This window comes from Xyrauchen texanus, chromosome 16 (assembly GCF_025860055.1).
Source record: "Xyrauchen texanus isolate HMW12.3.18 chromosome 16, RBS_HiC_50CHRs, whole genome shotgun sequence".
NCBI lineage: Eukaryota > Metazoa > Chordata > Actinopteri > Cypriniformes > Catostomidae > Xyrauchen > Xyrauchen texanus.
Window position 1 is genome coordinate 35,425,185 of NC_068291.1, and position 23,784 is coordinate 35,448,968.

General features: G+C 43.2%; 1 protein-coding gene across 21 annotated transcripts in view; it reads left to right on the forward strand.

The window, feature by feature from the left end:
• The window catches only part of LOC127656955 (neurexin-3a), a 421,181-nt gene that overhangs the window by 307,848 nt on the left and 89,549 nt on the right, over nucleotides 1-23,784 (forward strand). For all 21 annotated transcript variants that reach the window (XR_007972220.1, XR_007972221.1, XR_007972222.1 and 18 more), the window contains one exon: nucleotides 12,010-12,191. Coding sequence is in view for 18 of the 21 variants with exons in the window: in XM_052145540.1 (XP_052001500.1) it covers nucleotides 12,010-12,191 (182 nt within the window). In the remaining 3 variants the exon portion in view is untranslated. The remainder of the gene's footprint in view (nucleotides 1-12,009; nucleotides 12,192-23,784) is intronic.

Sequence of the window (23,784 nt, forward strand, 5' to 3'; positions counted from 1 at the left end):
ACAAGCTGCGGTGCTGCTCTCGCGTGTCATCATTAGTTTAATATCTTATCTCACGTTGCGTTAAATGAGATCAAACGACTATTCGACAATGACATTTTTTTTCATACTTTATTTTATTTTTGACTTTGTCGATAACGTCAACTGATCTTGTCAGCCCTAATGCACAAACAGACTATGTTTTTCTGTCTTTTATCACAACCTTTTGCATTTTAATAATCAAAAATGACAATATAAATATATTGAAGTAATTTTGATTAATTGTGCGGCCCACAAGGATTGTAAAATTAGTCTACTGATGTGCTCTTTATGAAAGTTAATGGCCAAATAAAAAGCACATTACAATACAATTGATTCACTTTATGCGCCAGAGAAACTAGAGCACAGCCATTTTGAAAATGTTTTCTTTAATCTTCTGGTCAAGTGGTTGCTTTATAGAAATCTATGTTGTTTATGGCAAAGTGTAATTAGCTAGCGAAGTGGATTTACAGGTTATAGAGTTGCAAAAAGTCATCATGAGTAACATGGAAGCACGGAGTGCTGAAAAGGAGCAGAATAAGGTGAAAATTGTCAGTAAAATCATAGCGATTATATCTATGCGAATGAATATTTAATATATCGCCCAGCACTATAGCACAAGATATGTCTCTTACCTTACTCCCTATAGTCATTGTAATCAAATCAGAAATCTGTAAATTGTGAGTCTAGAACTTATAGAGTCTCACTTCTAAGCTTCTGACAATACTTCTGGAACCTAATTTAAGTCTCAACACAGTTTTTTTCCTAATCGCCCCCTTATCTAAGCAGCTCAGAACCAATTGCTGAGCTGATAGACTTTAAAATGCCAGACACACCCTGCAAAGAGCAGTTCTGTACTGTTGACTCTAGAGATCATTCTATAACAGTGGCCGGCTGCTTAAAATACTCTATTTCAAGATATTACATCCATGTGTGTTTACGGCAAAGCAATCTTTGCAATCCATAGTGTCGGGCTGAAAAGAAGAACCTGAAATGTGAGTGATCAAATTGAGCTGTTTGAACTTTCTCATCTTACATTCAAAAATGGGGCAACGAAGCTCGACAGCATCATTTTCACCCTTTTGGAATTTCAAACGGGCAGGTGTGGATGAATCTCATATTCAGTGAAGGCATTTCATTTTCACTTACATTATGACCATATACAGTAGATGATCATGTACCAGGTCTTTGAACTTCTGTCTTTCGCGGTGCTTTTTATCCACAATCGCAAACCCTTGTCCTTTACAATGAATTATAAGATATCAAAGTTGAGATGAGATTAGGCTGCTTTTTCTTTGGTCATAGTTTGATGTGCAATTACACAACATTGTCAAATTCAAGTAATGGATACAATAATACTATACATGTAGCACATTTCAATGTAAGAAAATGGGGTAAAAGTTCAGTGAGTTTTTATTTACGTTCTTTAAAGTCATTACTACGGTTTCGTTATGTATTATTCACCAATGCTGTGTATTCTCAGATCAGTGGAAGGCTCTCCATTACAGGTAGAATCCTTCCATTTGAAGACAGATTCTCTTTCAAGAATATGATAAGCTCTTTAACTCTCTTCTTGAAGGAGGAAGCGGGAGCTAGGTAAACAATACATGTAGTCTTTTATTTTACACACATAAAGATATGCTTTTCAGCATAACATTGCACACACACAGTGAGCTTTATGCATCTCTCTCTCCCTCCTCTGGCAGTCTGGATTGCCCCTTGTAGCCCTCTCCAGCTCTCACTGCAACACAGAACAGCTGTTGGAAAAAATTTCCCACAGGTCTCAATCCTTACCTTTCTTCTTCTCCCAGCCTCACTCTCCACAGATGTCGCTCGGCCATACCCACATCACCACAAAGAGATACCGACCATTTGCTTAATGGAAAATTTGAAAGATGGCAACCATTAGTTTAAAACCCAAAAAACAGAATCCAGAGTGTCTCAATATGCTCTTTTGTCCTTTTTTTCAGTTTGTGGCATGCTGTCCTCATTTGAATGCTCATCAGGTTATGATTCACATTAGCTGGGTTGTTTGAAGCTGGCAGCTAATTTCAAGCAGGCATAGCTTTTGAGTACTGACACTACTTCCTTTTTACAAAAATGTTCCACTGCATTTGCCCTTTTATTCCTTAATCTGAGATGCATCACAGAAAATATTGGTGTGCTCATCAAAATGCAGAAAGGAACAGCATACTTAGGCTTCTTAATTGTTTTAAAAGCCTCACAGTCGTTACCTCTGACATAACAGCGTAAGTATAGCTCATCTCCACGTCATTCAAATAATGGCTAATAACTTTAAAGTGCTGTGATGAGGAGGAGGACGGGGCCGGGTCGTGAGGAAACATGCCTGGCCCTGAATCGGGCTAATCAGCCGGGAGAGGGATAAAGACGAGCCGGAGGAGCCAGTTCGAGGGAGAGAGAGACACATGCGGCCGCTCTGTGTGTGTGTGTGTGTGTGTGTGTGTGTGTGTGTGTGTGTGTGTGTGTGTGTGTCTATATGTTTGTGTTTTGAGCTCATTTATGTTATTAAAACTTACATTGACTGTTCAGCCGGTTCCCGCCTCCTCCTTACCCACCTTACACCGTTACAAGTAAAATGCAATACCAACAGAATTCACACCCCTGGTTATGATATTAAATATATTACCTCTATATTATTTTCATATTTTCATTCAAACACAGATGTGTACAAGTGCAAATTTAATTCAGTTCTCTCTTGTCCGTGAGCACAAGAAACACTATATCTATGGACAGCTACAAGTCTAGCATAGATTGAGCCATACAAGTGGTATCAAATCCCCAGCTGTGACTTTCCATTTTGCATTGATGTGATCTGTCCGGAGTAAATGATAAATGCATCCTTGCACATTCCTTTTATGATGACAACATCCCTGCATCCAAATATGTGTATTTACCTACTATAGTATCAGAAACAGCATAGGATGAGATGGGTCACTGTTAGACTTATGAATGGAAAATATCATAACACTGAATATGGCAGCTGTGTAAATAGAATTCCCACCCAACAATTAAAAGAACCAATCACCTTTGGATTGCATCATCCCCTGTACATTTTCATGGAAAATGCACATTAGCTAGACTAGCCTGAAATGACACCGTTGTTAGATTTTATTACCCAGTTGAAATTTTATTTGATCCTAATCTTGAGCAACCGTTTTGGGGATTCGTACTATCCCCATTCAAGTAGATAGGAGCTGTACTTGTATTCCACTTTTTTCCAGTAGAGAGACAGAAAATAGCTGCCTGGAAGTGTTACAAACATGGCTGCCAATAGACTTGACTTGCCTTGAAGGGACTTTGACCTTCTGTAAAACAGGGGTGTAGTGCAGTGATGTACATTCTGAATTGTGAATCCAGTGGACAATTTGACTGCACATGATATTAGGATGCATTTCGGTCAGCGTTCAATACATGTGTAACTGGGTCCAAAACGTTTCGTAATCAGATCACGAAAACCACTTACAGTACAAAGGTAGTTAAACGCAATTGACCACATTACATTTGAGGTTTAAATGCTAATTTGTTCTGATGCGTCGAAGAAAGCAGTAAAGCACCACCCCTTACCTGTCAATCAACCGCTGCGAGACAAGAGTTTAAACTTTGCCGGTTATATGTGGCTTTAAAAGGAAATGACCATGCGATTGGAAAATTTAAAATAGTGCTTACATAAACTTGCAAGAGAACTTCACGTATATTCTTCAGTGTGTTTTATATTAACATGTGGTGACATAGATGATAAGCACACACATCTGAAGCTTATTTAATACAGATTATTTTTACTCCACTAAAATAACTTTGCATTCTGCTCAAAATGATGCATTTGTGCTTAGATTAACTTTCAGTTGTATCAAAATCCAAAAACAAGTGTACGCAGTGGACGTATTTGAGCGACCATATGTAAATAGTGATGTTTCTCCTGAACACATGTGATCACATCACATGAAATGCACCAGGTTTAAATGGGCTATCCCATAAAGACACATGAGCTAAGAAGCTATTAGATTCAAACTGTTGAAAAATTAAAATGGCAAAGAATGTTGAGTCAGGCAGATCTTTTTAAGTGTAAATTGTTCTTTGTGGTTCAATTCTATTTCAAAAGTCCTTTTCATACTACAAACCTGCATATACCGAAAGAACGTACATTGTTAACGGTCATGAAGTAAGTTCTTTATCAAATTACATACTGTTAAAATACATGACCATAGCCCATAGCTTCATCCTTGATGCTTCTGATGGCAGCATCTTGCATATACAACAAGCTAATGCAATTTCAAAGCTGTCATGGGAAAGTGTCACAAAAGTCAAAGACTCAAATTGAGAATTAGAGCCATAAAGGAACAAAAGGAGGCACTGGGTCTGATTTAGGTGAAGGAGTGGGGAAGCTATATTGTGAGAGTGCATGATCTGCTTCAGGGCCAGATGTTCCACTTGACAAGCCCCTTGAGTGGAGGGCAGTCCTGCCAGCTGTCCCCATTCCTACCACATGTAGCCATTTGTTGGTGGATGGTTAAGTGAAGCTCAACATGATAAAAAATCTACGTTGAAACTGTTGTCCAAAACATGTTTTTTGAGACACCAGGTCCAAGTGTTGGTATTCTGTTATTTCAAATCTAAAAGAATTATTACCCTATCTCAATTCCAGGTGAAACTATCAAATTGGCTTTTTTACTCATAAAATGCACAATAATAGAATAATTCTTTCATCAAAAGCCCTGCTGTTATTCTCTGGAAAGAGTTATATTTAACTGGGATAGGTCACAGCATTTCCCAGGCGGCTCTGCTGAGAATATGACCTGAAAGAATTATGACTTTTCTGACCCAGGTGTGGGCATTATTCATGCTTAAGATCCGATCACTAGTGGTACGAGATCGTGGGTAAGGGAACAACTTAAAAATGTCAGAACTGTCCTCAAAGTCATTGGCCTAGTTGTGGAAACTTGAAGACAACATTTTAATGGCATGTAATTGTTTCTTGTACTATCATCTTGAGGTTACATAATATGTATATTTCAGTCATTTCTAGAGTACATGTGGAGGCGATACAATGATTTGTGATGATTATTATGGTTTTATCCTGTTGTTATTGCACTATACCATTTGAACTATGTTAGTTTTCCTACATGCGTCACATTGATTGTCTAAGGAAGTTGGATTCACTTTTAAAGGGATGGATTTCACCTAAAACAAAGATTCTTACATCGAATACTTACCCACTTGCCTACACCAAAACGTTTGGTTACGTATGTAACCTCCGTTCCCCGAGGGAGGGAATGACATGTTGTGTCGGAGAAGCGACACTAGGGGTCTCTCTTGAGCGCCGATATTCACCTCTGACCTATTGAAAAGGGTCAGTGAGAGTTGGCAGTCAGTATTTGCATACCCCGCCCCCGCATACGGGTATTTAAGCGGGGCAAATACGGAAGTTTAGTCAGGATTTTTCTGAGGAGCCGGAAATGGTCCGGCCACAACAGTGGCTCGGTTCAGCGACATGGCGGAGGAAAGACACAACGCGTCGTTCCTCCCTCGGGAACGGAGGTTACATACGTAACCAAACGTTCCCTTCTGTCGCTCTCGCCACGTTGTGTCGGAGAAGCGACACTAGGGGACCCATTCCAATCTTGCCATGCGCTGAACCGTGTACGTGAACCACCGATACAGAGGCGGGCAGGGATTTCATCCAGTGCCGCGCATCGTCTGTACCTGGCTGCACGTACCCTTCCCCAATGCCCCATAAGAACATCGGAATCCTTCTAGTTACCCTGGGAGGGGAACAAGGCGATGTTTGCCAACATGGGAACGGGCCAGCCTGGCTGGGCCTCTTTTCTCTCTATGTTTCTCGCATAGAGCAATCACGGCCGGGGCCCTTACATGCATATAGGGAAGGGGGTCTTACCCAGACCCTGTGGAGACCACACCTGCCCTTTTTCTTGGGGAGGAAAAGTGGTAGACACGTCACACGGCCGTCTTAGGGCTCGTGTGGAAAGTATGGTGCGGTGGTAGAGCCAGCCTCGAAAGGGGGGAGTTGCTACAGCACGGTGACCGGGGCAGCTGTAACTGCCTAAGGGAGACACGGGGGTCCGCTCGTAAGGGGACAGAACCGTGGAATTACACACAGGGGGAGTCCGAGCAGGAGGCCTTGCCTGTGGAGCACCTATACCAGTACAGGGTAGCCAACAGGGTACCCGCAGTGGCTTGGGTCGGTGAGTTCCTCCGCTGAACCGCAGACCCGGAGGGCTGGGGAGGAATCGACCAGGGTCCCGACTCGGAGTGGGGCGCCCTGGGAAGAAGGCGCACTACCTTGACGTCAGGAAAAGGGCGCTGGGCGCAAGCGATACGTCTGGCCGGTCGGTCTACGTGTTACCGAGTTCTACGGGCTCGGACCTGACAAAACACGAGACGCAACCGACTCAACGCGGAGGTTGTAAAACCTTGTGAAGGTGTTGGGTGTTGCCCAACCCGCGGCTCTACAGATGTCTGCTAGGGAGGTGCCCTTGGCCAGTGCCCACGAGGACGCAACACCCCTTGTTGAGTGAGCTCGGACCCGCAAGGGTAGGGGCACGGCCTGGGTGTGATAAGCCAGTGTGATGGCGTCGACAACCCAGTGGGCGAGCCTCTGTTTGGAGATGGCATTCCCTTTCTGCCGTCCCCCAAAGCCGACAAAGAGCTGCTCGGAGCGTCTAGTGCTCTGTGTGCGGTCCAGGTAAATGCGCAGGGCGTGCACTGGACATAGCAACGAAAGGGCTGCCTCCTCCGGGGGAACCTTGGGCACATAGCCCGGTCGCGGTCTTAGGATCACAGACGTATCTGCCGGACCGAACTCCAGGCAAGTGTCGCTGACAGAGAACACTTGCAGATCCCCGACCCTCTTGATAGAGGCGAGTGCGATCAGCAGGGCCATCTTAAGAGAGAGGGCCCTGAGTCCAATTGATTCAAGCGGCTCGAAGGGAGGTCTCTGGAGTCTTGCCAAGACTACCGAGAGATACCAGGAGGGAACTAGGCCTGGCCGGGAGGGATTCAACCTCCGGGCGCCTCTCAGGAACCTGAGGATCAGGTCGTGCTTACCCAAAGACTTGCCGTCTACAGGATCTTGGTGGGCGGCAATGGCGGCAACATACACCTTGAGGGTGGATGGGGACAGCCTCCTGTCCAGCCTCTCCTGTTGGAACAGGAGCACTGACCCGATTGCGCATCTCTGCGGGTCTTCATTTCGGGAAGAACACCAATCTGCGAACAAACGCCACTTTAGGGCGTAAAGGTGCCTGGTAGAGGGGGGCTCTGGCTTGGTTGATTGTATTCACAACGGTCGCCGGTAAGCCGGCTAGATCTTCCGCATCCCGTCCAGGGACCAGACGTGGAGGTTCCAGAGGTCTGGGCACGGGTGCCAGAGCGTGCCCCGTCCCTGAGAGAGGAGGACCTTTCTCAGGGGAATTCGCCAGGGAGGAGCTGTCGCGAGAAGCCTGAGTTCCGAGAACCAAGTCCGAGTGGGCCAGTAGGGGGCCACTAACGTGACTTGCTCCTCGTCCTCCCTGACCTTGCACAGCACCGGTGCAAGAAGGCTCACTGGGGGAAATGCGTACTTGCGCAGCCCCGAGGGCCAGCGCGTCTGTCCCGAGGGGAGCCTCTGTTAGGGCGTACCAGAGCGGGCAGTGGGAGGTTTCCTGGGAGGCAAACAGGTCTACCTGGGCCTTGCCAAACCGTTCCAAAATCAGCTGGACCGACTGGGGGTGAAGCCTCCACTCCCCGCCGGGCAGGCGTTGTCGTGATAGCGCGTCCGCTACGACGTTGAGCTTGCCGGGGATGTGAGTGGCACACAGCGACTTGAGTCGCTGCTGGCTCCATAGGAGGAGACGGCGGGCGAGTTGTGACATGTGGCGGGAGCGTATGCCACCTTGCGATTTATGTACACCACCACCGTGGTGCTGTCGATCTCACGAAGACATGTTTGTCCCGAACTAACGGGAGGAACTTCCTGAGAGAAAGAAGGACGGTCAGCAACTCCAGGCAATGGATGTGCCTGCTGCTGCGTGCCCGCTGTACACGGCACCCCACCTGGACCGGGAGGCGTCGGTTGTGACCAGAACGCATCGGGACACCTGCTGCAGGGGCACTCCTGCCCGAAAAAAGCAGAGGTCTGTCCAGGGTCGAGTGTTTTGAGGCAGGCGGGAGTGATCCTTACCCGATGTGTGCTGTGGTGCCATGCTTGTCTCGGGACTCGAGTCTGGAGCCAGTGCTGGAGTGGTCTCATATGCATCAACCCCAGCGGCGCGACCGCCGCGGAGGACGCCATATGCCCCAGGAGCCTCTGGAAAAGTTTTAGAGGGACCACTGTGCCTGGCTTGAAGGAAGCGAGGCAGTCCAGCACCGACTGAGCACGCTCGTTTGTGAGACGTGCTGTCATTGAGACTGAGTCTAACTCCAACCCGAGAAAAGAGATGCTCTGAACTGGAGTGAGCTTGCTCTTTTCCCAGTTGACCTGAAGCCCCAAGCGGCTGAGGGGCCGGAGCACCTGGTCTCTGTGTGCGCATAGTAACTCTCGAGAGTGTGCTAGGATGAGCCAGTTGTCGAGGTAGTTGAGAATGCGGATGCCGGCTACTCGTAGCGGGGCAAGGGCCGCCTCTGCTACCTTCGTGAAGACGCGAGGGTACAGAGACAGGCCGAAGGGGAGGACTTTGTACTGAAACGCCTGGCCGTCGAACGCAAACCGTCAGACGGGTCGGTGTCGTGGCAGAATTGAGACGTGGAAGTACGCGTCCTTCAGGTCTACCGCTGCGAACCAATCTAGATGCTGAACACCAGCCAGAATATTCGTGAGCATCTTTGAACAGGAGTTTTAACAAGGCCCAATTGAAAACTCACAGGTCCAGGATTGGTCGTAAGCCGCCGCCTTTCTTGGGTACAATGAAGTAAGGGCTGTAGAAACCCTTCCTCACTTCGGTTGGAGGGACGGGCTCTACCGCGCCCTCGGCTAAGAGGGTCGCGATTTCCGTGCGCAGGGATCTGGCATGCTCGCCGTGTACTGCGGAAAGCCGGACGCTCCTGAAGGGGGCGGAGCCGGGCAAACTGAATTGCGTAACCGAAGTCGAATGGTCTGGTGCAGCCAGCGTGATGCGTTGGAAAGCGTAAGCCACGCTTCCCAGCTCTGCGCTTAGGGGCACCAAAGGAACGCAGTATTTTGGACATACCGGCGGGCCTCGCAGCGGGCGGAACAGGTAATGCAGCGTCGGGCGGCTTCGTTGCGGCCTGAGGCTGAGGTGCTGAGAATAGACTCAAAGCACTTACCTTGCTCCGCGCCCGGCAGGGGTGGGTTCGTGACTGAGGAGGAGGTCTGATGTTGGCGTCCTCTGGACTCGCCTGAACCGGCCGGCCGGGGACAGTCGTGGGCAGGTGGAAGGCGGGATCGCTAGCGTCCGTGTACCGGGACTGTCGTAATCTGAAAGCACATTGCCGTGAGAACGGCATTTGCGGGCCAGGTGACCCAGAGGCAAAGGAAATAGCTCTTTTATTGAGAATGTGGGTACCACAGCCTCCGTCAGGGGGTGTGGCAAATGAAAAAACAAAGGATTCTCCACCCGGCCCTCCACCAGGGGACGGATCGGTCTTACCACCTCCGGAGCTAACGTCTTCGGCTCTGGGTCGACTGTCTCAGGAACGCTTGGGAGCCTTCCGGGTCCTAGAGGTTGTTCGTGAGACAGGGGGCGTACGCCGCCTGTGGGGTGCTCGACGCTGGGGCTGAGATCTGGGCCCAGGTTGGGGCGGAGCAGGAGCTGGTTTCTTCGCCGCAGGGGGAGGCCCTCGGCGAGCAGATGGGGCAGGGCCCGTAGCGGCAGGTGTGCGGCGGGGCATGATGTGAGAGATGGCCTCCGTCTGCTTCTTCACCGCGGAGAACTGTTGGGCGAAGTCCTCGACGGTGTCGCCGAAAAGGCCAATCTGGGAGACAGGTGCGTCCAGGAAGCGGTTCTTGTCAGCCTCACGCATCTCGACCAGACTGAGCCAGAGATGGCGTTCCTGGACCACTAGGGTGGCCATCGCCTGTCCGAGTGCCTGCGCTGTGGCCTTCGTCGCTCTCAGGGTGAGGCCGGTCGCTGAGCGCAGTTCCTGCAGCACATCAGGATCAGGTCCACCCCCGTGCATGCTTCTGAGTGCTTTGGCCTGGTGGACTTGGATGTTGTCCTACAGGGCTTGGATGGGAGTACGGGGCGGCCACGCCAGGAGGTAGGGCTACCGGGGCATAGTTGGTACGCAACTGCCCTATCGACCTGGGGAATCGCCCCGTATCTGTGGCGCTCTCCGCCGTCGAGGGTGGTGAGAGTGGAGCGGGTGGCACCTAGACGAGCGGAGAGCGGGCTCTCCACGTAGACGCCAGCTCATCATGCACCTCCGGGAAAAACGGGACCGGGGGGATGCGAGGCCGCGAACGGCGCGCTGCCCTCAGGAACCAGTCATCCAACCGTGAAGGCTGTGGGGAGGATGGAGGGTTCCAATCCAACCCCATGCTCACGGCGGCCCAGGAAAGCATGTCAGACATCTGAGCGTCGGCCTCAGCCTGGGCCTGCTGGCCCGAAGGCGGCAGTCCAGGGGAGTCCTCGGCATCAGACACTCATGTGCTTCGGGCTCGGGAGGATAGACAGCCGGGCTGTGAGCCGAGCCGCTATCGTCGCGAGCGTAGACAGGGACCAGCGAGCGTGTCGGGGAACGGGAGGTTTGCGGGGGGCTACCCGGCGAAACTGCACCCGCTGCCACCCCCAAATCGCCCCAGCGCCAACCGAATCCTCCTCAATCCCGTGGGAAGAAGGAGCAATGCGGGGTGCAGCTGGGGTGGCTTGCTCTCTGTTGAAAGCAAGCCGCGACCGCAACGTGGTCATGGTCATGTTCTCGCAGTGAGAACATGAGCCATCCACAAACGCCGCCTCGGTGTGATCGCGCCCAAACACACGAGACAGCGCCTGTGGCCGCCTGAAGCGGAGAGCACTCTACCGCATCCAGGAACAACACAGGGGCAGAAGGGCATCTTGAAAAGACGCGTCCTGAAAAGGACGCTCAACGCCGCTGTGTTTTGCTCTTTTAGAGAAATTACTCTTTTAATAGAAATTGCTCTTTTAAATACACCATGTGTGTGTGTGTCTGCTCTGTCGACGCTCAGGGGCAACAATGCACGCCGTGCAATGCTTGAAGGAGAAAGCCGCTGTTGTGCGCCGTCAAGATCCAACAGCATGCAGATCGTCAGAGGAAACAGGAACGTTTGAGTGGTGTGTAACTCGCAGCAAACTGCAGACAGACCATCGGCTCGAAGAAATTTTCTGACTAAACTTCGTGATTTGCCCCGCTTAAATACACGTATCGCGGGGCGGGTATGCAAATACTGACTGCCAACTCTCATTGGCCCTTTTCAATAGGTCAGAGGTGAATATCGGCGCTCAAGAGAGACCCCTAGTGTCGCTTCTCCGACACAACATGGAGAGAGCGACAGAAGGGGAACTATATGTCATTGTTCTTCCATGGAATACAAAAGTAGATGTTAGGCAGAATGTAAACTCAGTCAACATTAACTTTCATTGTATGGTAAAAATATATACAATTAAAGTGAATGGTGACTGTGGTTGAACATTATGCCTAACATCTCCTTTTTGTGTTCGGATAGTGTTCCACAGAAGAAAGCAAGACAAACAGGTTTGAAACAACATGAGGGTGATTAAATATGGCAGATTTTTGGGTGAACTTTCCCCCGTTACTCGATATATAAATTTAAATGGTGGCAAGATTTTCTCTAAATATTAACCATTAATTGCACCTCCCTGTTTTGCAACACATTATTTAATTTTTTTGTGAATTTGTTAAATGTTGTGCCTTGAATAAATTTTACAAGGTTATTCTGCAAAACTGCTCACACAATTAGTTCCTCACAGTTTGCATATGTTCAGAGTCAAGCCCTTATTAGTGCAAACTAAATATTTCATTCTCTTGATCATTTCACAGCTGGAACAACGTATATCTTTGGGAAAGGAGGAGGCCTCATAACCTTTAACTGGCCGGCCAATGAGCGCCCTAGCACCCGTACGGACAGGCTGACTGTGGGCTTCAGCACCTCGCTCAAGGATGGCATCCTGATCCGCATCGACAGTGCCCCCGGTCTGGGAGACTACCTCATGCTCCACATTGTAAGTCAGAGTCTGAATTCAAACAATAACCCTGATCCAGTCCAAATATGTGGCTCTCTCTTGGGCCTGCACAGTATTTCTCTTGAAATATGAAAACTAAAGTACGACAACAACAACAACAAAAAAGCAATTTAAAAGTGATTGGTTGACCCAATGTACTGCTCTGTTCTGAGTTGCACAGCTTCACTTTTCCATTAATATGTATTTTAAAATGTCAGTACCAATAAGAAGTTTGTCCCTCCACTGCAACATTATAAAACATTGTTCCTCAGATCAGCCTGTAGTGATTTACATCATAATTGGCTTAAGCTGGCAGAGCTACACCTTGCACCCTTTTCACAGTTTTATTTTAGTTTTATTTTATTTAAAAAATGTGTTTTATTTGGCTGGAAATGGTTATAATGTATAAATAATTCCATAGTCATATAACAAATGCTTCTTTTATTATTTGCCTACTTTTCTCAAAGACAAAAAGATTCATTTTCATACATTGTTTGTCATCTGGGGGTCATAAATGAATAGTGAGGTGAGGTTTATAAATGATCTAATTAGTGTTTCTATTTTTATTTGTAACTGCGGTCAGAGTTATGAATCAGTTTCGAATCAGTTATGTTCACTTATTTTATGTCATTAAAAAAAACTTTATTAAAATAAAAGGATTTTTAGTGGTTTTTAATTTGAGGATTGAGAATTTTTAGCCTCTGTCACTTTCATTGCATTGTTTTTTCATACAATGCAAGTGAATAGTGACAGACTAACACTCTGCCTAACATCTCCCTTTGTGTTCCATGGGAAAAAGTAAGTCACGAGAGTGAGTAAACTATGACATATTTGTTTTTAATTTTGGGTATGCGTTTAATTATTTTTGCATGTTTGATGTCCTAATTTTAATGGTTCAAACATACTGTACATTCAAAAACTTCTCTCTGTGCATAGATTCCTTTTGCAATTATGCAATGAACATAATTGTAAACAAAAAAACAAACAAACAAAACAAATCACATCATCTCAGTAGGTTTGCACATAAACAAGTGACCTTGTAGTTTGATGGGGAACTGGCTCTTTTTTGTCAGAATGTGAATAGGGAATATTGCTCTCACTTTCTCCATCTGTCCACTACTTTTATTGTGGCCTATGTTGGTGGTCCACAGGGACTCTTATGCCTCTGGAATGAGCAATAGAACTAAGGGCATTTCAATAAACCCTCACCCCCTGCCTTTACCTTTTATGACACGTGCACACAGTCCATATACACACTCACCCCATTATAGCAAGGTAGCACTGATGGAAATAAGCCTCTACTGCCAAATGAACTAAATCTAGAGCACAACTCTAGAGTAAAGGGAATTAAACTGCCCATATTTTACGAGCTGTTTCAAAATGTACATTACTAGTGTGTGATTGCAAGTTGCCTTTGATTAGCATGTAGTGTTGTGGAATACATCTCTGCATTTGGAACAGTATACAGGGCACATTTCAAGTTTTGTTCCGTTTTAGATCTGAGCTCTAAACATTTGTATTAGAAATGTAAAAATTGCAACCTAAATCCTCCATTATGAGCTTTTTATATAATTTTACACCTCTTACGTGTTTGCATTCACCTATTGGATAAGTAATAATGGAGGTTAGGCGTGACAACAGACCAGTATGTTGCCACATTTTTCAGGTCTATTATTGAAGCTTCTTTGCACGCATTTCATCTGCTCTGATAATGAGTGAGCTATTTTCAGCAATAAATGTCTCAGTCTTGCACTTCTGAACTTGAAGTAGCTGGTGACACAGTGAAATACCTTGTTAGACAGTTTCCGACAACAAGGGAAATGTCAGTGCTGTTGCCCTTCAAACATGCCACTTCTAAAATGGCAACATCAGTGATGGAGTCTGCTCATCAAACACTTTAACTCTGGCCTTACTATTCTTCAAAATATTCATTCAAACTGTTAAATATAGAGTGGTCAGATTGTGGTGCAAGACTGATATCTAGCAATGTCTATCAAAACCTGAAGTAGGTTTAATTTGTAGGTTAACCTGCATTATGATTGGATTTATTACTCTTTTAAAGGGATTGTTAACTCAAAAATGACATTGTCGTAATTTACTCATACCTACATGTCATTCCAAACCCATATGGCAGGGATAGCCTATTATTGACTCTTTTTCATGTAATGAAAGTAAATGGGGGTCCAAAGATTTTGTCAAGCTCCATATTTACAAAAATAGCAGCATAAAAATATTGTTAAAGTGGTCTACACAAAATGTGAGCTATTTTCTAAGTCTTGTAATGTCTTAATCAAGTCATACAATAGTTTTGTCGAAGATTAAGTCTTTATTCACTGAAAATCTTGCCCTCCACTGTCCGCATCCTCATTTTTTTAAAGATAGTGTATTTAGATACTATATGTCAGGTTTGACATCAATGACGTTGTGACGTCAATGCAAAAGGACCAATCGTCATTGACATGTCACATGATCGATCGCACCCTGGCACGTTTTAATATGCGCAAGTGCAGATAAGATTTAAGAGCTACGCGGAGATGAAGATTATAATTTAATAACAATTTAAGTTTTAAATTGCGGCTTCAAAAGTCTTGGAATATAGCGTCCCATCATTCATGGGCTAAAAATGTGAATGACAAATTGTGAACACTAACTCCCAGTTGACAAAGCAGTCTAGCATCTTCACAATTGCTACATCAAAGCACAGAACATCTGTCCAATGTAAATTTTGGCATCTCTCACTCTTAAAGTGATGAGAAACATCTGATGTTTCTTCAGTCAGAGCAAGTGAGGAGTGCCATCTGCTTCTTGCCATATATTCTGTCCATGCAAAAACCAATGGTTGTGACATATGCCCTTCATTCAAGTACAACTTTAATTTCAAAAAAGTTGAGACAGTATGCAAAATGCCTATAAAAACAAAAGAGGGTGATTTGTAAATGTACTTTGACTTGTATTTAAAAAAAAAAAAACAGTGTGATGACAAGGTTCTTCATGTTTTGCCTAATCAACTGCATTGGTTTTTGATGATGAATGTGATGCCTGAAACATATTCCAAAAAGAGTTGAGACAGGGACAATTTAGGACTAATAACAATCTGACAAATTCAGGGTTTTTCCTGACTCAAAATATGGCAGAGGTGGTACCATCCTGATCATGTGCACACATACACTTGTACCAAACCTTCCACTGGCTGAAGCAAACACTTACAAACAACATATTTTAGGTGTTCTAATAATTAGATGTTTGAAGAAAATGACAATTATTTACTTATAGCATAGTTAATTAAAAAAGCTAACCTGTTCAACATTAAATAAATTAAATACAACATAACAGCTAATGTGTTCATTTATAATTAACAAACAGCAAACATGATTAACCTCTTAAACTTATAATAAGATAATTTATGATCTCAGGTATGTGGGTGGGTATAGTGGAAAGGGACGATGTGTAGGGACCAATCGGCCACTGTTTTACAGCTTGGATTGGACTGATCGCTTAGATTGACAGGTCTTGATTTACAATGCGCACAACTGAAACAACTGATCTTATTACTTCTTATTTTATGTAAATATGTTTCTGATTTATTGATCTAAGTATTTCTTAGGTTCAGCAAAACCCTCAGATCACTTGTTTGGAGAGTTTTTTGGGCTTTTGATAAAAAAGGCTCCCTTGCTTCCAAATGCCATAACTTGCTTTGAGATAACAATACAATATTTTCTCAGAGACTGTTGACATGATTGTAGTCATCATGTTAAGCATGAATAATTAACAAAATGAATAAATAAACTGCATCACTTTCTCAGCAGTGTTGTAACATAAGAGACTTCAAACACGAGATGTACCTGCTTGCATTTTTTAGAAAATCAAGATTATGCGTGGTTAGTAATTTTTAAGTCTCTGAAATAAGGCCATTAAACCCATAATAGATTTTGTAGTTTCCAGTTTTCGCTCACAAAATTAACTTTGTGTTAGAAAGGCAGTTTCGGATCACGCTCTTCTTCTGAGGTAAATTCAGGGAGTGATGGTGGTGTAGTGGGCTAAAGCACATAACTGTTAATCAGAAGGTCACTGGTTTGATCCCCACAGCCACCACTATTGTGTCCTTGAGCAAGGCACTTAACTCCAGGTTGCTCTGGGTGTATTGTCCCTGCAATATGTGCGCTGTAAGTCGCTTTGGATAAAAACATCTGCCAAATGCATAAATGTAAATGTCTTCTTCCAAAAACGATAATGAGCTAAAACGGGAAAGACTGTACCTGTCGTTGGTTTCATAGAGATTACACAATCAGAGAATTTTAGTTTTTGATTTAAATTGGTTCATTTAAAAGTAGACAATTCAAGCTTTCTATAGACATATTTGTCATGTCTGTGAGGCAAGTATATGCCGCGTTTCGGTTAATTTTTTTTGACACGCTCCAGACAGAAGTTTTCAGAGACAGAGATGGCAGAAAGCGCACCCTGTATGATTTCTTTATTTTACAAAACAAAAATGTTTTGCTGTTATTGTGCGTGTACACAAATAAAAGTAAACCCTTTATAGTTTCGAATGATGTCTTACTCTTAACGGTATAACCAAAAATTACAGAGTATTTCTTTCTGCTGTTATCAGGGAAAAAGTCAGGTGAACGTGCCGGCGCCTCCAGTGACCACAGAGGATTGACTATGTTATGTTATCAATATAAAAAAACAATTAAAACAGGAGCAATTCAAATATTGAATTTTGGGTGCATTTATGACCCTACACGACACTATTTTGAGCCAACGCTTGATTAGCTTGCTTGTTGCTAAGCTTAATGGAAAATTACAATTAAAATTTCTGCTAGCTCTATGGAGATTTTTTTATAGTGGTTTAATTTCACAGCAGTGGCAAACAATGTTGAAGTTTAGGGCTAACATTATCCTTACCTGGCTGTCACAAATGAAGGCTGGTCAGATAGACTTCGATGTTGCTCCTCAGGGCGCTCATTCTGCGTGCGTTAACTGTGTGGAGGCTGTGACAAAGAATATCAAAGAGGGGGTGGGGCAGGAGCTAATATGGTCTCACAGAATTACAACTTAAATGCAGATGTCGGGCACACGTTTAATTTAGAATTGATGCCAAGGGCTAAATTTAAATAAAAAATTACTTGCAAAAAGGGCACTTATCTATTGAAAGAGTGCGGGTGCTTGAGTACCGCTTGGGGTATATATGTGCACATGACTGCCTGCCTGAGTTTCGTCAACAGTCGGAGGCTGCATGAAATTTGGCGGAGGCGGCCACCTCATAAATCTCTATGCAGGAAACTCTTGGAATTTAAATAAAATGGTGATGTGAAACAGGTGACGCAATGGTGTTATAGTAAGTATATAAGGAGCCTCCAAATAAAGGCAAGTCCTTCAAGTGCAAGGATGGGTCGTGGCTCTTCAAATTGCCAACAGATATATCAGCAAATAATCTTGTGCTTTGAGTACAATGTTCCCCAAAGACAAATTAGAATGATCTGGGCATTTCACACTCTACAGTGCACAATATAGTTAAAAGATTCAAGAAATCTGGTCAAATCATTGGTGCGTAAAAGGCAAGGCCAAAAACACTTCTTAATGCGCGTGATCTTAAAAACTGCCATGTGTCTGTAATGGATGTCTTGATATGGGCTCGGAAAAACTTTGTTTAACCTTTGTCAGTCAAAACCATTTGAAGTTGCATCCACAGATGCAAGTTAAGGCTTTACTATGCAAAGCAGAAGCCCTATATTAACACTGTCCAGAAGCTCAGCCAAATTCTCTGGGCTCTTTCTCATCTAAAATGGAAAGTAGAACACTGGAATTGTGTTTTGTTGTCTGACGAGTCGAATAATGTTTGGGTAAAAAAACAACCATTGTGTTCTCCGGGCCAAAGAGGGAAAGAACAGTCCAAGCTGTTATCAGTGTAAGGTCCAATAACCAGTGTCTATCATGGTATTGGTGTGTGTCAGTGCCCATGGCATGGGTAACTTGCACATCTGTGAGGGCTCCATTAATGCAGAATTATATATACAAATTGTGGAGCAACATCTTCCAGGGACGTCCCTGCATTTTTCAGCAGCCAACCACAAACTGCCTGGATTAAGTGAATGGCTGCGTAAGCAGAGAGTGCGGGTGCTAGTCTGGCCTTCCTGCAGTCCTGACTTGCCCCCAATTGATAATGTGTGGCATATTATGAAGGGCAAAATACAAGCACAAAGGCTCTCCTGAAGTTGTGCAGATGAAGACCTGCTTAATGGATGAATGGTGAAAATTATGCTTCCTTGTGAAGACTTGTGTCTTCAGTACCCAAATGCTTAATTGGTGTTACTGGAAGAAATTGGAATGATATTACACTGTGGTAAACCATCAACTGTCCCAACTTATTTGGAGTGTGTTGCAATCATCGGATTTGGAAAGAGTGTATATTTTTTTAGAAGTCAGTTCAATTCACAAGGTAAAACATCAAATAATGTGTTGTTGTAGTGCTTTCAATATAGCTGTAATGTTTAATGCGTTTGTTCATTTATTTCATGTATTTTATTTTGAAAGTTTATTTCCTGTTTCATGTCATGTGTCCCTAGTCATGTGAAGCCCCTCCATGTTCATGTGTCTTGTTTTCATTGGATCATTGTCTTGTTATTCTATTATCAGTTCTGTTTGTTCATTGGTTATATTTGTCATATGTTTTCCCATGTCCATATATTTAAACCCTCATATTTTCCATTGCCCTTTGTTAGGTATTAGATGTTTGGTAACATCATGTCATGTCAAGTTTACGTCTTGTCAAGGTTATGTTAAGTCTAGGTTATAGTCAAGTTCATGCTTATGCTTATGTTTCATGTTTACAGTTAGGGTTATTTGGATATCACTTTTGTTTAATAAATTGCACTTGGGTTCTTCATTCCATCGTCATCGTCTTCATCATTGTCAGTACCAGCAGCCACACGTTACAATAACATGAGGTAAATAGAATTGAAAAATCACTCCTTTTTGTTTTTATTTGTATTTTCTATATTGAATTGGGGTTGCACCATAAAAGGTCTTTCCACACCCTCACCTCGTTGGTCATACAACAAATATTTTGTTATTCTCACACATTGGAATCAAATGGTGGAATAAAATGACCACAAATATCAGAACAGTAGAATCCCTTCTAATCTATAAAATCAACATGAAACAGGGTTGCAACACATTTTAATTCCTAATGAAGTATTTCTGAATGAAATGGGATATTCAGTGAGAATTTGGGTGGGACTTTATCTATCAGAAATTAATTAGATAATTAAAAGTGGTTGTTCCATACCATAATGGAACCAGAGGTTTGCAGTCAATTGTGTAGGACTACGTTCCGCTTTTAAAACCGCCAAGCACTCTTTGGTCAAAAATTAAGCATTCTTGGTGATATCAGTTGAAAAGGAAAGTTGTAGAGCAATTGGTCGAGCATAGAGTCAGTAATAAGGACATCAGCTTGATTCTTGGGGAACACACATAATGATGAAATGTATACCTTGAAAGCACTAAGTTTCTTGGGAGAAAAGAATCAAGGTGGGGAAGGTTGTTACATTTGAATGAAAGTTTTTTCAAACTTTATTTTCTTGGCATAACTTGCTCTGATTAATTATACACAATAAGACCAGCAATGTGTAATTGAACCAAGAATAACCTCTTTTGACAATAATTGCCATTATTTGTGGTATACTTGTTTAATAGCAGATGCTTTACCATTCAGACCGGCATGCTTCCGATCTGTTGACCACTGCACTCTCAAATTGGAAAGCTAATGCACTTTGCAAGTCGCTTTGAATAAAGCATCTGTTTAATGCTTTTAATTTTGATGTGCTTTCATGGAGAGAAATAGAGACAAAGAGGCAAGAAGAGATACTCAAGAAGAGCTCCCTGCTGTTCTGACTGATTATAACACTCATAACACATTCATTTGAAAGCAATTCTTTTTTAAGAGTTTCTTAAGACTTAAATACTCATTGGAGAAAGTTTCAAATGAAAAAAAAAAAAAAAGTTTAATGCATTTCGAATCCTCTTCCCTTAAATACAAACAGCAGTGCCTGCACAGCATTACGTATTAGTTGTAAGAATGTTGGGTACTCATTAACAGCAAAAGGCTTCTCTCTAGCAGCTGCACAGCTGGAAGTAAGTGTATAATTAGTGTAAAAAACTAAGTGTATCTACAAATTGCTTGTGCCGCTGTGTTGTCGCAACACGAGTGGTCGGAATGTTTCAATTTGCTTTAAAGGTCTTTTCCACCCCCTACAAAGCAAAACAAATACTCTGTTCCCCATTTTAAATAATGTTAAATAGTGTCTTTTCATTTTAGAAGCTTGCAGTGTGGCCAAATAGGCAAGGGTTTAAAATGACATGGTCCAATGACGAGCTAGTCATTTTAACTGAATTACGTCGCTGAGTGCTTTCCACATATCGACAGAAGTGGGAAAGGATAAATAGCTTTGACACCGGCAGTCTTTGCCACCAAAGCTGTTGACTGAAATCCTATAAGAGAGAATGATTTAAGTGTACAGAAAATCAATAGTGTTCATCTCTTTTAATCAGTGAGTAGCATAACTACACATTGCCTGTTGATTTTCAATTCTGCAAAGCTCCTTCTGTTGAATGGCCCCTGCCACAAGACTCCCACTCCACTTCTATTCAGCCTTAAAGAGCAGAAAGATCCTGCGTAAGAAAAGTGAGTCCAATTACCCAGCTTGTTCCATTTGCTGTGTGGAGCTCTGGGCTTCTATGCCAATAGAAAGGGGATATACTTTAGTCTGACAGGCTGACAAGGGATAGTTCATTTAAAATGAAAATTCTGTCATCATTTATGTGGTTCCAAACACGTTTGATTTTCTTTCCTCTGCGGAACAGTCACTATTCACTTTCATTGCATTTTCTTCCCCCATACAATGAATGTGAATGGTGACTCTGACTGTCATTCTGCTGAACATCACATTTTGTATTTCATAAAAGAAAGTCTTATGGGTTAGGAAAGACATGAGGATAAGTAAATGATGACATCATTTTCATTTTCAATTAAACTATCCCTTTTAGATGAGTACGAACTATGTGTCTATAGTTGTATAAATCCAAAAATATGAATTTCCGGTTAATACACCTGTTATTTCAGTACAGTATTTGTAGAACAGAAGGAAGAAATCCACATTTCTTGCAGGTAGCTGTGTAATTTATTGATGTCTTTACATAGGTCATTAGGTTTAAGCATGAGTCTTACTAAATTTTTTTGCTTTCGACGATTCTCTGCTAAGTGCTGTTTGCATTGGGTTTACATGAGGTTTGCATGGGGTGATTAAACTTTTGCAAATGCTGTGAAGAGTGCATTGTAAGAAAAGAAAACTCATTTCTTTTTAAAGTCTTAAATGCTGGTATACCTAGTTCTTTAATTTAAGACCAGGGTCAACCTTTTTCTTTTTTATATGTATACCGATCTCTTAAGGTGCCTACACACTGCCAGCGACTTTATCACTGCAGGTCGCCAGTAGCTGGCGGTGAAGTCGCTAGTGGGAGTTCCCACTACTGGTTGCCTAGTAACGTTTATAAATGACATTCACGGATGCCATTCCATTGCTGTTGACAGCGAATCTCTTTTCTTGCCACTAAAAACAAACATTTTGGAGGGAAAAGACTAAATATAAATGGAATCAGTACATAAAATGCTTTATATCAAAGATGAATGAGAAACAAGGCGTGCTGTTTGCCAGAGCGGCTGTTTATCTGTGGCGAAAATGCAAATGCCGGTCTGTCTGGGTCCATAAAATCCCTGCTATCTCAGATACACCTTTCCATGCAGTATTTTTCTTAAAAATGTCCTTGTACGTGGGAAGAGGCATATCATAGAGCACTGGAAAATTTCTAACAGCAAGAATTAGCCTTTCATCCATCTTTCCGTTACTGCAGGAGCTGAGAGAGAGAGAAGGATCACGTGAGTTCTCCCGTCTTCTCTCCTATTGGCTGTCGCTTCTGTTAGTCGCTCCAAAGTTGAACTTTTCTCAACTTTGTCGCATCGCTGGACACGCCCACATCTAGCGCCAACGGTCGCGACAGCTCGTGTCGCCGGAAGTCGCTGTGCTCGCATTGAAAATGAATGGTATTGAGTCGCTGTCGCACGTGATGTCGCTGGCAGTGTGTACGCACCTTTAGTGGGTATAATCATATTTAATGTTTTTGTCCCAGTTAAAGCAACTGAACTTTTTGCCTGTGAGAATTCAGATACTATGGAACTAGCAATACAAAATATGAATCAGTTTTAAGGACAGTCTAACTGAAAACTTGAAAAAAAAAATAGGAAAAATTAAAGGAAGACAATTACATGGAAGGCTGACTTTTTCAAAAGGCTTTTTACATAAACCATTTGTGAAACTAAACACAAATCTATCATACATGGCCTTATTTCAATTGTAGCTTAGGAATGCAGGTACAATACAATGCATATGCTTAATTGCTATATCTTTCCTCTACTTTTTAGTTTACCTTGCACATTTAGTAGCACAGGATCACGCTCTTCAGATGTTTTTGGCAGCTTAGATGAACTCCTCCATTGCTCTATGTTGTCACTGTGGAAATAAAGCCCAGCTGGCTAAATGAACTTGACATGGAGAAGGCTGGTCTAAATGCGTTCTGAGTTTCGGTTTTCATGGTCACACGCATCAAAAAAATCTAGCTTTAGTCTCCCTTGTGGCTGAGTAATGAATCAATATTTCAGGGTCTAACATTACCTTTAATATTGTTTAAAAATCGAAACAAACTTTACATGGCCACATCTATAAATAATCACACTCTTTATGATCAGAAGTGACATGATCCTTTCCCACACAAGCAGGGGCATCATGCATCTGTTTTATTTGGAGGGGGCACAGAGGTCAGCCACCGCAAACCCCATAACCCGCTGCTGCTGTGATCCGTTCAGCCACCCACCGCCTTTCTCCCATATAAAATACGAAACCCGCGGCTTCAGAGAAACCATGTAAAACCCCCTTTCGTTACTTAAAAGTTTTTAAAATGACTGGAGAGTCTCGCACTAAGATAAGATAATAAGCCGCTGCTTTCTTTAAACATGAAGAAAAGAGTGTATAGACGCTGCAAAACCTGTTAAATGAACTACAGCACCAAAGTAAATGAACAGTGACTAATCAAACAAAAACCTAAATATAATCTATATTAGACTATTTAAAAAAACTGATTGACTGTTCCACAGAGATCAGAAATCGTTGGCATATGTTAACTGCACTGAAGTTGATGCCATGAATTACTTTTATTACCAAAACACTGCCCTTTCCCTTGGTGCTCGACCTTCCCCGTGAGCGTGATCTTCAAAGCAGCCACTGGAATCTGCGTGTTGCGGAACATATCTGACTCGAATGGACTTGGACTAACAGAATTTGTGAATAAAGATTTCTGCCACAGACATTTAATTGAATTATCAAAGGTACAAATACATTTTTGGAAGTTCAAAAAAAATATAAGGGGGTACGTGCCCCCTCAGTCTGAATAGGCATGATGCCTCTGCACATGGCATCATATTTACAGTGTTTTATAGTCAATATATATATTCAATCAAAAACTTGATTTCAGTTTATGAATG